The 17,444-nt window shown below is 48.9% G+C and overlaps 1 protein-coding gene across 12 annotated transcripts in view; it reads right to left on the bottom strand.

Annotated features, from left to right (window-relative positions):
* The window catches only part of TBC1D14 (TBC1 domain family member 14), a 103,084-nt gene that overhangs the window by 50,318 nt on the left and 35,322 nt on the right, over positions 1-17,444 (bottom strand). For 10 of the 12 annotated variants that reach the window (XR_004350073.1, XM_032633319.1, XM_032633318.1 and 7 more), the window contains one exon: positions 6,624-6,744. The exons of 1 other annotated variant lie outside the window; for it this stretch is intronic. Coding sequence is in view for 10 of the 11 variants with exons in the window: in XM_032633319.1 (XP_032489210.1) it covers positions 6,624-6,744 (121 nt within the window). In the remaining variant the exon portion in view is untranslated. Of the gene's footprint in view, positions 1-6,623; positions 6,745-15,577; positions 15,628-17,444 lie in introns of those variants that run through there. One more of the 12 variants, XM_032633321.1, reaches the window with a different exon arrangement.

Here is a 17,444-nt window from a genome sequence, read left to right on the forward strand (position 1 = left end):
TGTCTAATTCTGTCAATAGTTCTATCAATTACAAAGGGGGTGCTGACACTTCAGTTGTAACTATGGATTTGTCTACCTGTTTCAGATCTGTTGGGTTTTGTACCATGTATTTTTGCAGGTCTTTTATTAGGTACACACTCATTTAATAGCATTATGTCTTCACTGGTAATTACCTTACCTTATCCCTGGTAATTTTCTTTGCTCTGAAGTCTACTTTTTCTGATATTAATCTTCATTTTGGCTAATGTTTTCATGGTGGTGTTATCTTTTTCCATCCTTTAATTTCAACCGCCTACTTTATATTTGAAGGGAATTTCTTTTCTTTTTCTTTTTTTTTTTTTTTTTGCGGTACACAGGCCTCTCACTGTTGTGGCCTCTCCCATTGTGGAGCACAGGCTCCGGATGTGCAGGCTCAGCGGCCATGGCTCAGGGCCCAGGCGCGCCGCGGCATGTGGGATCTTCCCGGACCGGGGCACGAACCCGCGTCCCCTGCATCGGCAGGCGGACTCTCAACCACTGTGCCACCAGGGAAGCCCGAAGTGAATTTCTTTTAGACAGCAATCTGTCAGGACTGAGCATTCAGACACACAACTGGTATGCTCACACAATTTACATTAAGGTAAATTATTGGTATCTTTCAATTTGGGCCTACCATCTTATTTGTTTTCTATTTTTCCATCTTCTATTTCCTCTTTCCTATCTTGATTTCAGTTCTTGGAACTTTTGAGAATTCTATTTTAACGTACTGTGTTTTTCACTCTCTCTATGTGTAGTTTAGTGGTTGATCTGAGATTTACAATGTATATTTTTCACAATCTAATTAGTATCAATATTTTAGCACTTCAAGTGGAATGTAGAAACTTTTCCATCATATCCCCTCCACCTTCGTGTTTTATTTCTAATACGTATTACATCCACATGTGCTGAAAACCCCATACAACATTATACTTTTTGCTGAAACCAAACATATTTAAAAGAACTCATTAAGAGAACAATGGTCTACTGTATTCACGTGGACATTTACCATTTCTGTTCCTCTTCCTTCCTAATGTTTCAAGTTTCCTTCTCGTATAATGTCCCTACTGTCTGGAAAACTTCCTTTAGTAATTTTTTTTAGATCTGCTGGCAACAAATTCTCTCAGTTTTCCTTTATCTCAAAAGATCTTTATTTCATTCCTGAAGGGCATTTTTGCTGGATACAGAATTTGGGGTTGATAGTTCTTTTCTTTCAGCACTTTAAAAATACTGAAATCACTTCCTGCTGGCCTCCATGGTTTCTGATGGGAAAATCACAGTCAGCTTCCTTTTTCTTAATTTGTTAATATCTTATACATCTTTTACACGTGAATATAACCGAGAAGTATTACTAATTTATCTAAAGGAACCCCTTCCCCACTTCCCAATAGCGGACCACAAAGCCACAACCACCTCCTGCCAAGGCTACACCAGGAGCACCTCTTTAAGAAGATTTCATCCACACGAACTCACTGGAGCAGAGGCTCAAAATTTCCCAGCAAGTCACTACTTCTCAAACCTTACGGCACATCAGATTCACCCACAGAGCCTAAACAAAAACAAAACACCTGTCAGACTGGAAGCGAGGTATGAGAAAGAGAAGTCAAGAGCAATTCTGAAGTTTCAGGCCTGAAAAAGAAGGCTGAGGCTGCCATTCACTAACATGGGGAAAGCTGCAAAGGGAGCAGGTCTGACAGAGTGGAAAAAGAAAATCAGAGTCGGGACTTCCCTGGGGGCGCAGTGGTTAAGAATCCGCCTGCCAATGCAGGGGACACAGGTTCGAGCCCTGGTCAGGGAAGATCCCACATGCCGCGGGGCAGCTAAGCCCGTGCACCACAACTACCGAGTCTGCGCTCTACAGCCCGCGAGCCACAACTACTGAGCCCGCGTGCTGCAACTGCTGAAGCCCTCGTGCCTAGAGCCCGTGCCCTGCAACAGGAGAAGCCACCGCAATGAGAAGCCCGCGCACCACAACGAAGAGTAGCCCCCGCTCACCGCAACTAGTGAAAGCCCGTGCACAGCAACAAAGACCCAACGCAGCCAAAAATAAATAAATAAATTTTTAAAGGAAAAGAAAGAAAGAAAATCAGTGTTTAGCTCGGTGCTTGTTAGCCACGAAATGTCTATCAGACGTCCAGGTGGAGCTGTCCAGTAGGCAGCTGGCTGCCTACGTCTGGAGTTCAGGGGTGAAGGCCTGGCTGGTGGTCGGCGTAGGCATGACATTTACAGCCTGAGTCCAGCGGAGATCTCCCAGAGGCGCCCACAGATGAAGAAGCGCTCGAGAGGCACCCTAATGTTCAGAGGGCTGGAAAGCTGAGGGCACCCAGCAAAGGAAACTTAAAAAGGAGGAAGAGTGTGGTGACCTGGAAGCCACAGTTAGAAAGCCTCCCAAGCAGCAGAGAAGTGGACACGGGCTGAGGGAAATAACCACTGGACCTAGCACCTGGGGGTCACCTGAAAACCAGTCTCAGAGAAACGTGCTCAGTGGTACAGGAGCGTCTCAGGACGACTGCACTCTACTTTTCCTTCGCAACATTTATCACAGCTACAATTATCTGTAGAGTTATTTGTTCAAATCTTTCTTTCCCCGACCCCTGGTAAGTTCCAGTGAAGGCAGGGCCCGAATAAGTCTTTGCCCTTCATTATAATAACCAGGATTGATCCACACAGTGTCTCAAATTTGTGGAACACGTGAAAGGACCATGGAATCCAAGAAAGAAGGTTCCTCTTCATTCACAAAACAAAGGACTGTACTTCTGAGACAGCATCGCCACCCGCGCCAATCTGGCCAGAGCCCTGGTCCATACACACGCAACGACAGGAGACCGGAAGGCAGCTATCTTCAAATACCTTCTCCCCGGCTTTATTCTCAAGAGCTTCGCCAGTCCACCAGCAATGGCCGAAAGTGTACACGGCATACCTGGGCCCTTTATTTAACCCGCTGTGGGCAAAGACGGCTATTTTCCTCCTAATAGCCAGCATTTCCTTCTCACACGGCAGTGGTTCTTAAATTTTGGTGTGCGTTAGAACAAATGCCTGGAGCATTGTTAAGACACAACTTGTTGTGCCCCAGCCCCAGAGTTTGTTTCAGTGTGTCTGGGGCGAGAGGCCTGAGAACTTGTGTTTCTAACAAATGCCCAGGTGATGATGATGTGAGCTTGGGGACCACAATTTGAGAACCACTGGTTTAGTGTGATTCTCATAGTTATTCTTGGTCATTTTTGCTTCCCCTAGGAAAAATCATAATGCAAGCTGACAGAAAATTACTTGCATTTCAAAATTTTTATGAAATTTGAAAAGTTAACTGAAAGTATCAATAACATTGCATCATTTCCTTAAAAATGGCAACCAAAAAAGAAGGCCCAAACCAAGAGAATGTGGCCCAGTTACAGTGAAGTCAGCTGTGCCCCAGAGCACCCTGGGCAAACCACATACAGCACCCAGTCCACTTAATGGACCAATTTATTAACAGAAAGTCATGACCGCCACACCCGAGTACTAACTCTGGGCCACACACTGTGCTAAACATTGGGCAAAAATACTTCACATACATTATCTGTTAATTTATAAATTAACAGGCCCATTCTGCAGATGAGGAACCAGAGAAGTCACTGGCCCAAGGTCATGCGGACAAGAAGAGGGGACGCCGGAAATCAAACCCGAGCCTTCAAGTCCAAAGATCTTGGCTGGTGTTCGTACCTGAACCCTCGGCTCACCACGGGCTCCTTGAGACATGTCCACCCATCCGCTTTTGTGTCTCCAGTGCCCAGTACAAGACCTGGCCCCAAAATGGCGCAAGGTTTGCTGAACAAGCAAACTAAGGGATCTATGGAGGGCACAGGCTCACCCCCTCATACTGTGGTCCATTTCTCAGTCACAGGAAATGAACAATGATACCAGCAGACACTTTCTAGCACTTGGGACATTCATACTGCTGGCAGCACATGATGTGTAGTCACTCATTTAATCCTCACCACCTCGGAGGTAGGTACTGTTATTCTCCTAACGTTAAAGAGCAGGAAAATGAGTCTCAGAAGGGTTAAGGAACCTGCCCAAAGTCCCACAGCCGAACTGTAGCAGAGCTGGGATCCAAACGCAATACGTCTGACTCCAGAGTCCATGCTTTTAAATCACTACGTGATGCTACCTCTCTCAAGTATAAAAAACTTCCAAAGAGAAAGGGAAAAGGAATTAGAGTTTGCTAAATATCTCAATTATGCTTTAGTTCTAGCTAGAGTTATTGTCACCATTTGGGATCACAAGTCTGGACACTCGGACCCCAGTGATGGGCTCTCTAAAGTGGGGAGGGGAGGCCGTGTGAGCTGACAGCTGTGACAGCAGCCAGCTCGAGCCTGGTGCCCAGGAGTTCCTCCCAGGGGCAGGTCCCCGGCTCTGGATCCCTCTCAGGCCTTGCCAGCTCGGGGGAGGAGGGGACAGGGTGACAAATGAGAGGGCCAGAGACACAAAGCATGAGCAAACAGGACAGAGGCAGGATTGTATGACGCATGCAGGTACGATTACATCCTTTATTATTGATGGTTAGAGCCAGATGGCCCTCTTCTTTGCAGTACTGTGTTACTACATAATTAGCTGACCTAGTCACTTCAGTTCACAAAAATCCTTTAAGTCCAAGAACATAATCCATGTTCACCTTAAAAAAAACGGTACGACACAGATAACAAAGAAATTCAAACATGATGCAAGTGACATTAAGAGCCATGGGAAATTCTATTTAGCATAATGGTTACTTTTTTGAGAACCGTAGATTTCTTTAAGAATTTTATAACAGCTCAGCTACTGAGTTTCCTAAGAAATGCATAGCTTAGCTCTGCATACAAACACATCATATTTTAATTGTATGCTATTTTAACAAGCCTACACAATTAGTGATTCAAATTCAAACTCTAACAGTCTATAAAAATGAATTCCAACACTGATTTACTTTGTGAGTTTCCTAGGTCCAGACAACTGCTATAAGGAACACTACACAACATTCAAAACACCTTTAATTTGACGAGGCATAAAAAATGAAATATGTGCAAAGCCAGCTTGCTGTCCAAGCCAGAGCCCCAGCACGTGCTCACACACTGCAGCCCTGGACCTCACATGTTTATACTCAGAGGGCCGCAATACTCTGCAGCCCCACTGCCACCACTGCACTGAGCCAGACCCCACTGTTTCCCACCTGGACTAGTCCAAGAGCCACAATCTCACCAGGGGGACCTCCTCACTCCCTACATGAGTAAAACCCTTCAGGGGCTCCCCAGAGCCTCCAGGTTAGAGACAGGTTCCGCATGCATCACATCCCACCCCACAGGCCCCATGGACAGCCCCTCTCACTGCTCCCTGGGTTCACGCTGCACGAGCCGCCCAGCACCTGCCCCTCCCTTCCTGCAGGGGCACAGCAGCTGCGAGGGTCCTGGCGCCCAAATGCCTGAACTCCGCTGAACTCCAGCTCCGCCGCTTACTAGCCACACAAGTCACTCAGCCTGGTCTCAGGGCTTCTTTGGTAAAATGAAGACAGTAACAGTGCCTTCTTCATAAGGTTGTTGCACGTTTTAAATGAACTAGAAACCCACGTGCTGGCTCATTTATTGCCAGGACGTAGTAATCACTCAGTACACGATCCCCATTACTAGTAATTCTCTGTCACACCGTTAAACTCAGACTTCCGTGCCGCGTCGCCCATCAGGCCCGGCCTCCCTGCCCACGCACCTGTGCTGCTCCCCACACTGGAATCACTCCCTCACCAGAGGGGTGCTCTGGAGCCTGGGTGCAGTGCCATCTCTTAACTCCAGTGCTGGCACTTAGAAGTGTTTGTTGAACAACTGTCCGTGAATACAAAACTGAGGTTGGGGGGTAAGGCTGCTGCGGGGCAGTGTCACAGCACCGGGCAAGCATCGCACTGTTAGGATGGCTGGGACTCAGGGCCAAGCAGAAGATGCAAGTGGTAACAATCAGGGCTGCCGAGGCCGCTGACACCCCCGGCCTGGCTGAGTCTGTGCTTGAGCCCTCCTCCCTGTAAAGATGAGCGCATGCCTCCAGCAGCTAGCATCACTCCCTCCGTGGGGAGTGAAGTAGCCCAGTGGTGGTGAGATTCCACACGCCTGGCCTGGCCCTGAACCCCATCTTCTCCCCCCAAGACATGTGGGCAGCGTCGGCCCGCGAGGGGAAGAGGTCATACTGCAGCCTGGGTAACAGTGGCCCTAGGTTTCCTGGTCCAAGGAAGCACTGGAAGGATTAAGTCCTTCCCAAGAAACCCCTGGGATCAGAGAGGGAGAATTCTTTAACATCAAACACAATTAATAAAAATTAGATAGTAAACACATTTGCAACTCTTATTGAAAAAAAACTGATTAAATTTCATCAAGTTATAAATATCTAAAGCCCAGCTCTGTCAACTGCACTTTCCTATGTGTGCATACGAGTTATAAGAAGTGAAAAAGGTTAAAGTCATCCACATTCTGAAGACAGACTCAGATTTTAGGTACTTAGCATGCAAGTGAAAGCAAAGCTTTCCAGTCTCAAAGCCTCCGTAATGGTCCTTCCTGCACGGTTCACAAATGCATGCTGTGCCGCACATTGCTGTGTTTTTGTATCGTGTATACCTTTTGTATTTTCTTTGACTCTTTCTGAGCATTCTCTCGGAGTGGTACTTTTCCAAATAACTTCCATCCCAAGTCATTTTGTTTGTCAAGTCTTGCATTTTGTTTTCTAGCAAGCAAATTCCTATAGGAAGAAAATAAAAGGGTTAGGGAATTGTTGGGTATTTACAGAAACACTAGGACAGCCAGATCACTCTCTAATGAAAACAAGTAGACTTTCCTTTGAGAGAACAATGTGGTGAACCACAAACTTTAATTCTGCAGACTTGATTTTCATGTCGACAAAGAATTATGAAGCAGGTGAAAAGACCTTGACCCACAGCAAGCTTTTTGTTATTCACCAATAGCATGTACAAGTTCTATCATTTAGAGTAAGGAAATGTATTATAGCGTAACAAAGCATATCCAAAAAAGTGAGCTTTGAAGTCAGACCAAACTGAATTGAAACCCTGGCTCAATCACTCACTAGCTGTGTGACTCTGACCGGTATATTAACCTCTCTGAGGCTCAGTTTCCTTATGTCTAACAAGGGTCACTATATGAATTAAAATTACAGGTACATGATCAGTGCTCAAAGGATAACAGTTGTTGTAGTACTTAAACCTCTAACTTAGTTTAAATTATCTATAAGGTAAATTTATACTATCTATTTATAAAGAGTCCCCATGTATCATAAAAAGAAAGCCACTCATGAGATAATCACAAGGTCTTCTCTCCCAACAACATGTAAACAAACCCAGATAACATAAATAAATCCCAAATGGTACTACAAAATAAACTATGTTTTGGAATGCATTGTATTGGTGCATTCATTAAAAACAAATGGTTTCTAGGGCTCACTGGAAAGTATAAGATGAGCATGAAGCATCTTGCGTGCTAGAAAGAAGGTGCTCAAAGAAATATGGGGACAAGTTTCATGAAAACAGTACCCAGCTTGAAAAGGGCTCTCACTAGCTAAATCCGGAACAATGTAATCATCAAAATAAATAATGGGATTACAACCCATCAAATGAAAAAGAAATCCATGAGCCCAAGTGGATATGGATACAAATATACAAACAGAGGAGGAAGGAAAACTCTTAGAATGTCCCCCTAATAAGTAGAGAAAGATTGATGGGGTTAGGAATTAATCAATGGATGCTGAAACTAGTAGGTGAAAGTTGGATGAAGAAAAGGAATTTTACATAGTTTGAAAGTATCTCCCACAAATTACTTGTAATGACAAAGGCAAAAATAGTTAACTTTACAGTTGAGAAACCTCATTAGCCAAGTGATCAAAGCTGGCATCCCCAATGTCAGGATGGACAGCACACGTCACCCACCTGCTCTGATGCTGAGAACAACACACCATGTCAATGGCAGTTACCAAAAATGCATCACCTGAATATAACCATGAGGAAATGCAGACACACCCAAACTGAGGGACAGCCTATGAAATAATGAATCTGACTCTAAAAATGCCAGTGTCACATGTGGACAAAAAAATAGTGCCTGTCATTTCGGTAAACAAAGAATGTTGCAGCCATCCAGCCATCAGCCACTGTAGCCATCTCAACGGTGCGCGCTAAGGGGATTCTGGATGGAGAAAAACTGGGATACTGGCCCTAGATAGTGAAGATGCATACCAAAGGAATAATTTCAATCCGCCCAGACTCTTACATCTTCCCATACAATCGTTAACTTGAGAGGTCTGTTTTTTTGTGATTAGCAGTAATCTTTTGATGTTCAACTGCATGGTTTTTCGTTTTTGCTTTTTTCAGCAAAAACTCCTATATATCCTGGCTCCTTGCTTATCTCTTTGGAACAGTCCCTCAGAGCTATCTGTGAGGCTGCCTTCCTGGGCTATAGACCTCAGAAAGGCCACCAAATAAAACATAATTCTCAACTTTTAGGTTGTGCTTTTTTTTTCAGTCGACAAAGAAAGGCTGAAGAATTGTTCCAGATTAAAAGGAGGCTAAAGAGACCTGACAATTAAATGCAGTAGGTGGATCCTGGACCACATCCTGGACCACGGGCCAAGACAGGTATAAAGAAGACTACTGGGACAATGGACGCAATTTGAACATAGAGTATAGAGGAGAACAGCATTGGGTTAATATTAAATTTCCTGATCTTGATAACTGTACTACAGTTACGGAAGAGGATGCCCTTGTTCTTAGGAAACATACTGACATACTTAGGGGTAAACGGGCATGATACCTCCAAATGATTCTTCTAATGCTTCCTCAAAATTCTTATACACTTGGGCTTCCCTGGTGGCGCAGTGGTTGAGAGCCCGCCTGCCGATGCAGGGGACACAGGTTCATGCCCCGGTCCGGGAGGATCCCACATGCCGCGGAGCGGCTGGGCCCGTGAGCCATGGCCGTTGAGCCTGCGCGTCCGGAGCCTGTGCTCCACAACGGGAGAGGCCACAGCAGTGAGAGGACCGCGTACCGCAAAAAAAAAAAAAAAATTCTTATACCCTTACATAAAATAGATACCACACTCACAGAATGAATAAAACAATGGAGTAAAATGTAAATGGCTAGTGAATTTGGGTAAAGGACATAAGGGAGTTCCTTGTATTTTTCTTGCAAAGTCTCAGTAAATTTGAAATTATATAAAATAAGTTATTATACAAAAACTTTCAAACAAGGTTTCTTTGTATTCTTCCTTGTTTTTCTGTTGTGGTTATAATAGAACCTATTTCAGAAATGGTTTCATACCCCAAGGCAATTTCTATTTACATTAGTAAGAAATGAAGTCTGAGGTGTCTCCAGGCCCAACCTGTTTAACATCTAAGATTCAGCCAGCCGTGAAAGATTTAACGCAATTAAAACCAAGCTAAAACCTCAGCCACCCAGAAAGGTTCTAAGAATTTGGGCATCCAGAGCCTGCATCCACTAACGGCTAACATTTTGTTAAAGAGGAGTTGCCTCTGAGGAAGGGAACTGGGTGCAAGGGACAAAAGGTGAGGAAACCAAACGCACCCAGAAAGGGGAGGGGCCAGGAGTGAGAGGTAGGCCTCCCAAAGGACCCTGACCTTACTCTGGAGGGACGTGAGTTGCTGAGGGTCTAGAGGGGTAACACTAGAGAACCGCTCAGAAGGGACTGGGTACGGGGAAACTCAAAAGAAGCCTGGGCTTTGTGATCTGGGAGGCTGGGTGTAAACGGTGGTGCTATTCGCTGAGACCGACCAGCAGGAGGTGAACCGAGGGGAACAGAAACCTTGGTTTCTCTGCCCACTGCTAAGGCTACATGAGTTCACACCAATGTAGTGCAGATAAAGTTTATCAAAAATCAAAGTTGTGGGACTCCCCTGGCGGTCCAGTGGTTAAGACTCCGCGCTTCCAGTGCGGGGGGCGCAGGTTCGATCCCTGGTCGGGGAACTAAGTCCCACATGCCGCATGGCGAGGCCAAAAAAATCAGAGTTGCAGAATTATTTTTAGCATAAGAGCTTAAGCTATACATAATAGGCCATGACTTTTGAAAGGTCTGTAAAAGGTATCCTTGGATGTATTACTTTTTGTGAAGTTGCAGTCACCACACGTACCAGGAGCTCTGAGCACAAAGGAATCCCTCCCCAGCTTCAGCTGCTGTGCCATCTGCAACCCTGGTGCAGGCACAGGGAGTGGGGAAGCCCACCAGAAAACGGTTCCGGCCCCCGGCTCCCCTTCCAGGTCGAGGGTCATGGGGAGCCTGGCATGGAGCTGGCTGCTGGGCCCAGGAGCCAGGTGGCTCCAAGGACCCGCCTCTGCCCATCACACGACCCAACCCCACTCCGGGGGCCAGGTGCAGTGCAAGAACACGGGCGGCGGGGCGAGCCGTCCCTTTGGCACCTGTGCTGCCTTCCTGACTGGGTCTCAGAGGAGCCCTCAGGGACGCCCGCAAGTGCGGAGGCTCCTCCCCAGTCCAGGAGGGCCCGGAGGGAAAATGCGTCTGTGGATCCCTCGGAAGGCCCCGGCATGAGCTGTGTAACCACAGCGTCGGCCCAAGCCGGGCCCTCAGATGCCTAAGAGTGCTCTCGTGCTCCTGGGGAAGGCAGTGGTCACAGCCGCTGTCCCTGACACTTCACCAGGTGGCAGAACACGGGGGCTGTGTGACTGAAGCAAGTCCTCTTACTGAACATGGGTTACTCTGCAAAGCCTTCCCTGTCTGCCTGCCACCAGCCCAGCCCCCAGGCCTGGGCTCCCACACCAGCTGTTTCTAGAGCCCTCACCAAGTTATTCTGTGTTTGTTGGAGGTACTCTGTCTGCTCCCCTCTCCACACACCTTTCCCCTGGGGTGGGGTGGCCCAGGCGGCAGGGCAGAGTCATCTCTGCATCCCCAGCGCTCTATCCAGCATGTGTCTGCTGGCAAATGGAGCAGCCAGCATAGGTGTCTGCAGGGGACGCGAGGAGGCAGGGTGGGAGCCACCCCAAGGCCAGCGGGGGCCACCTCCAAAGGTGGAGCACACGCATGGGCACCCTCAAGGCAGGGCTCAAGGCAAGAGAGACGTATCTGGACAAATCAAAGCCCAGGACTGAGAATTACACAGAGGTAGCCTCTGAGCAGGGGCAGGAGTCCCCCTGGAAAGGTGGGGCAGTGGAAGGCGGGGGGCTGGGAGAGGCCGGGGCAGGGGGTGGCAGAGGACAGCACGGCAAGCTGGCTCCTGGGGGGAAGGCAGCCAGCGGGGGGTGATGGCTCCGGGGGAGCACCTGAGCACCGTGCCAAGGAGGCGATGAGAAACGGGCACCCCAGTAAAGGGCCCTTCGGTGCGAGGGCTAAACTCCTTCGCCATAAGGAAAGCAAGCACTTCCTCTATTGGCCGCGCTAGGGGCCTCGGCTGATGGCCTCAATGCGGACTCTGACTGAAGGGCAAAAACAACATGGAAGTGGAGGAGACTCTTACCTGCACCTGAAGGGAATGAGACCACCAAGGGCTAATAAAGAACCCGTGCCGTTCCTGGATACGTCCCCTGTCTCCAATCCACAGGGCACAATGACAATCTTACCAAGACTGTCCACGTGGAGGTTCCCTGAGAGCCACCCAGGACCCCAGATGATGAATCCTGCCCCACCTACCCGCACACACGCGGACACAAGCACACCAGCCTGGCACCCCTCACCCCACCTACCTACACACACACACACACACACACACACGAGCGCGCGCGTGTGCGGGAGAGGGCATGGCTTAACTCCTCACTAGCCCCCTTCCTCCAAGCGGCCACTCAAATCCACTCAAATCTACCCTCCCACAGCTGGCAGCGGAAGCACCCGAAGACTCTTCCGAAGACAGAGGACAAGCACGTCTCCCAAGAGGCTGATCGTGGCGTCTAAGCCTCCAGCAGCCCTGCCCCAGAAGCACCCCCTACAGGCAGGGGGCCAGAGTGGAGATGCCTCTCAACAACCCACCAGGCCTCATTCATTCAACGAATACACTCTGAGGGCCTCAACTATACTGAACAACAGAAAAGGCAGCCCTATGTGCTTAGAAACCTTCGGCCTCTCCTCAGGCTAACGGCAAACCGCTCGGCCCGATGGCTATGGTCTGGCCGCCCCCTCGGGCCTGGGCCTTTAAGGGCCTGTGGTCCCTGTCCCTTGGGCACGGCTCCGTGACCCAGCAAGCCCTGGGCACCTGCAGAACTCCAACACCATCTCTTCACACAGCGGCCGGGGCCGTCTCTTGAAAGCACGGATGGACCACGCAGCCCCGGCCCCAAATCCCTTCAGTGGCTTCCAGCTGCTCGCGGCACCGTCACACATGCTGTTCCCTCTGCCCTCAAAGGGCTCCTGAAAGAGGAGCCAGGAGTGCCTGCCTCACGGGCGGTCGTGAGGATTAAACGAGGCACTGGACCCCGCAGGCCGTGCACAGGGACTTGCACACACACTTGGCCACCGAAACTCCGCCTGGGGACGGAGTGCCGGCGCGCAGGGAGTGACTGTCCCCAGGCTCAACGCCCTTCAGCCGAGCCAGCCCTCTGCACCCGAAGGCAAGGCTTCAAGAACTGCGGGCTGAAGGAAGGTGACCTAGGAGGCTCCGGCTCCACCTCAGGAAACACACTTAGGGGGCTGTCAACGGTTAAGCCACACCCAACTGCAAGGGAAGAGCCTCATCCTGAAAGCCTGAGGGAGGCAAGAAAAAGGAGCCAGGGTCTCCCCCGGCATCTACCCCAGGGCTTTTTGCACATTTATTCCTGTCTCAGTACGCACCAACTCAGAGGACAAGATATGGGACACCGGTGACAAAGCAGCGTTCGACATAACAGCGCGTCAGGTCCTGCCAGCTCCCCCGTGAGGCTGGACGCGCACAGGCACCGTGGATGCCATGCCGCAAGAAACCAGCGCCATCCGATTGAGGAGTCAGCTTGCCTGCTGACGTTTAGCTGGGACGAGATGGACCTGTAGGATCCCAGCCCTCAACAGGAAGAGTCAGGTGTGCGCCTGCTCAGAACCTGGCCACACCTTCCCTTTTCTCAACCTCCTCTGCACTCTAAGTCACCAGGATCCTTACTGCTGCAGGCTTGTCCCCTGTGCCCCACTGACAGGAGGTACAGGCAAAAGCGGCTGAGTGTGAGTGGGGAAAGCAACACCTGGAGACCTGAACGCCCCTCACCTTCTGACAAAAGGTTTGGCGCTGCACTGACCAACACCAGAGCCGCTAGCCACATGCGGCCACTGACCACTTGAAGGGTGCACATGTTGAAATGATGTATTGGCTTAAAAAAGATTTTCTTTCAAGTGTCACAAAAAGACTGAAACAACCCCAGGGTTCATGATCTACTCAAAGGCAGGCTTAAAGGATCAGGGGAGCCTTGAAGCTTATACAATTTGGGGAATCCTCTTTAAAGAAAGAAAAACTCATTAGGTACAAGTGAGAGGTCCTGAAGGTTAAGTATCATTAATGTTGTCATAAACCCAATTCTATGTCTTTGGCTTCTGAAACCTGGGACGAGTGTCGCAGCGGCTGCCGGTGTTCACAGGTGATGAAACTCCAGCAGGTGAAACTCCAGCACCAACTTATGTCCAACGTTTCATGTCTCTGTTTTTAGACAAGCGATCATAGAGCCAAAAAACCAATAATACCCTTTCTTCGTAGGTGTTGTGAGGCCGAGGCTGTTACCTTCACCTCCACCCCACACGAACTTAACTTTCACAAGTTACTGAAGCCAAAAGAAGGAGATTCCAGGAGCAATTAAAAATGCTCGCTGACAGGGCTTCCCTGGTGGCGCAGTGGTTGAGAGTCCGCCTGCCGATGCAGGGGACGCGGGTTCGTGCCCCGGTCCGGGAAGATCCCACATGCCGCGGAGCGGCTGGGCCCGTGAGCCATGGCCGCTCAGCCTGCGCGTCCGGAGCCTGTGCTCCGCAACGGGAGACGCCACAGCAGTGAGAGGCAAAATGCTCGCTGACAAGATTATGAGGTGTTAGACCTGGGTCCCTGTGCTCGCGAACATCAAGGCGCTGTGAGTGCGCTGATAGCAGTGTGGGCCCTCCAGCAGGCACTCAAGTACATTCCTAGATACTATTGACCTGTGATTTTGTCTTCTGTCACCAAAATGTAAAGTCCACGAGGGTGAATGCTGTCTCTTCTATTTACTGTGGTGCCCCTAGTGTCTGGAACAGTTCCTGGCATATAGGAGAAGACTCAAACTTACTGAATGTATGCTTTTTTCAGGGAATTTTCATAAAGATTACATGAGAATTATTCCCGCCCATTTACAATAGGAGAAGCTAGGATTCGGAGAGGTTGAGGAGTCCTGCCCAGAGAGACACAGCTAAACGGCACAGAGCGAGGCCGCTCCCTGGCAGGTGTGGAGTCAGGGCTGTCCCAGAAGACGGAGGACAGCTGGGATGGAAGGACGCAATCCTCCCTGACCTGGTGGAGCAGGTTCCACAAGCCAGCGGCACTCCTCAGGGGTTTCTCAAAACTTCTCAGAGTCTTAAGAAATAAACCTCTAAAGTCCTCCTCCTCCAAGACAATGTACGCTTGAACTCCCGTTTGTAATTCAGTAATTACTTGGGGCTTCTTGTCCTCCCCTCCTGTCTCATTAACAAACTGTTAGCAAATCCTGCTTCCAAAGCGATCAGAAACAAGCGGAAACACCAGCTGCCCCGAGAACTCCCTGGCCCAGATGGGTATCTTCTCCACCACTTCCTGCATCACAGATCACCTGTCAGGCATTGGTCCTGCACCAAGCACTTCTAGTGTATCTTATGTGTGAAACAACCCTACAAGAAAGGTATTATAGTTACTACCACACAGACAGGACACAGGCTTGGTGAGGTTAAGCAAGGGACATATCAATCGTGACGCTCATCTGAGGCAGAGAAGGGAAAAATCTCCACTGATTGCACTAAAGTTCCACCTCATAGGTATTTTTTCCAGACGTCCACCCCTCAAAAACTGACATGCTCCACTGCCACATATACTTACGCTGCGCCTCTGACTCCGCTCTGAAAACGCAAGGGGAAGAGGCTAGCTCACTTCAACTGCCACAGAAACACCAAAGATAAAACAGCATTCTGCAAAGCAAACCTCCTGTGTGATAAAATTCTCCCTCCCCTGTGGGAAATAGGAAGTGAGTAAGAAAGACACGGAGGCGTTATTACTGCGATCAAAATCATTGTGCCAAAAATTCCTAGTTCCACACACAACTAAAAGTACCCGGAGTCTCTCCTCTTTCAGAAAATGTTACCCAAGTAGCATCTGACGCTAAACATTTAATCCCCTAAAAACAGTGATAACACACAAGGGAGGGGGGCGCAGGCAGTGAGCACGGATGTAAACACAGGCCCGAGAACTCGGGCACACACACACAGCAGACCCTTGCTGGATCAGACCCATTTTAAACGGAGGAATATCCAGAGAAACAACTCTGCCCCACGGTGGGGTGGGCGGGCTAAATCATGTTAAATCCTCCATAATGTGGTAGAAACCTTGCTCCAGTTAAGTCTCCAATTACAAAAGCAAGAAAGGCAAGACCGCAACCACAAACCTGTCCATTAACAGGAGCGCAGGGGAGCAGGCCATCACGTCTACGGTAAGCACCCGGGTCTGCATGGCCAGCCACAGAGGCGCTGACCCTCCCCTGGAAACATTCCTGCCCAGCTGGAGCCACAGTCCCAGGAAACACTATGGGCGCCCTTCCGAGCCCTGCTCCACACCGTCTGGAAGACTGAGGCATGCAGGGCGGAGCGGACCAGCTGGAAAGGCAGGCAGTGCGGGTAGGCTCTGACTCCTAACTAATCACAGGGAGGGAGGGTGCGGGGAGTCTGGGAAGCAAAGCTGAGTGACCGGGTTCCTGGGCCCCAGCACAGCTCTGCTCCCGCATCTCAGCACCCTGCCAAGACCCAGAGCCACACCACGCCAGGATAGGCGAACGACCACCGAACCCACGGCCACTGCTGACCGAGAGGCAAGGCAAAATGTATCTGGAACCACTTTGAGCTACTCCTTTGGGCCAGACCCTGCACTTTGTAAAGATGCAACTAAGTATTTAGGTGAGTCACAAACACGGTCACATCAATTTCTGTCCAAATACCTGCATTAGAACCACCACTACGGGATTCTCCCTCCATGACTCCAAGTAGGGTTCAAAAATTTTAAAGGACAAGATCTAACTAACAACTTCAAGGTCTATGGAACTGATCTATTCTAAATCCACAAGAAGATACTATAGGTTGGCTGGCCCTTGGGGCAAGCATCGTTCAATTATGTGTCAACAATTAGCCCATGGTAATACAATCCTCCAGGCCCCTTGGCCAGGGTCCTCTTTCTAATAATCGGCTCCACCGTCCCTGTAAAAAAAAAAAAAAAAATCTGTCGGCGTGTCTGCAACGTTTGAAACTACACAAAAAAAAGTCTGACTGGAGACAGTCATTAGATGGACACCTCTGGCAAGAGGAGGCGGTGAGGACCAAAGAGGGAAATTTTACTTCTACATTACAAATATCTGTACTGCTTTTTAAAAAAATCAAACGTTGGCAACTAAGAAGAAAAGACAATCAAATATGGGAGATAAGAGGGCACAAGAGTGGTACCGAGCATGTAGCCTGTGCCAGGCCCTGAGATCAGTGAACAAAACCGACAGAAGTCCTGCCCCAGGGCAGCTGACACTAACGAACATGCTCTAACAATGCGGGGGACCCCAAAGTGGGGTGTCTGGACCAGAGGCAGCATTACCTGGGAGCTGGCTAGAAATACCAATTCTTGAGCCCCATCCAGACCTACTGAATCAGAAACTCTGGGGTAGGGCCCAGCAACCTCTGTTTAACGAGCCCTCCAGGTGGCTCTGATGCTGCTCAAGTTCGAGAAGCACACAGTTCTGGACGATGTTTCTACGCTTAAAATTCCTGCTTTGCTACTTAAAACTTCTGGTCAAATTCCTCACTGCCCAAGGAGTCAAACTGACCTTCCTGGGTCTGGCACATCAGCAGCTCAGGGTGAGCGCAGAGTAATCACTGACAAAGTGACCACAACGACAGAGGAGTCAGCCGCCCCCAACACACGGCCCCCTTTCTTCGGCTTCATCTTCGGTCTTTCTCAGGATGCTTTCTTTTCTCCTACACTACAGAAGAAACTACAGCTTCATGTTCCTACATCCTTCCAAATTCTTCCTCAACCTGCAGTATTCATGTTTTATAATTATACCTCAGCAAAAAATTTCCAAAAATACCCATAATTTTAAAACTCACAGAGAAAACTCAGGTCCAGATGGTCTCACTGGTGAATTCTTCCAAACATTTAAGGAAGAAACATACACACTCTTCCAGAGAACAAACCTTTTAATCCCCACACACCCGTTCCCCAAAGCAAATTTATTAGGTCACTCAATGGATACATTTATAGGTATTATTCACCAA

This window comes from Phocoena sinus, chromosome 5 (assembly GCF_008692025.1).
Source record: "Phocoena sinus isolate mPhoSin1 chromosome 5, mPhoSin1.pri, whole genome shotgun sequence".
In the NCBI taxonomy this organism is placed as follows: domain Eukaryota; kingdom Metazoa; phylum Chordata; class Mammalia; order Artiodactyla; family Phocoenidae; genus Phocoena; species Phocoena sinus.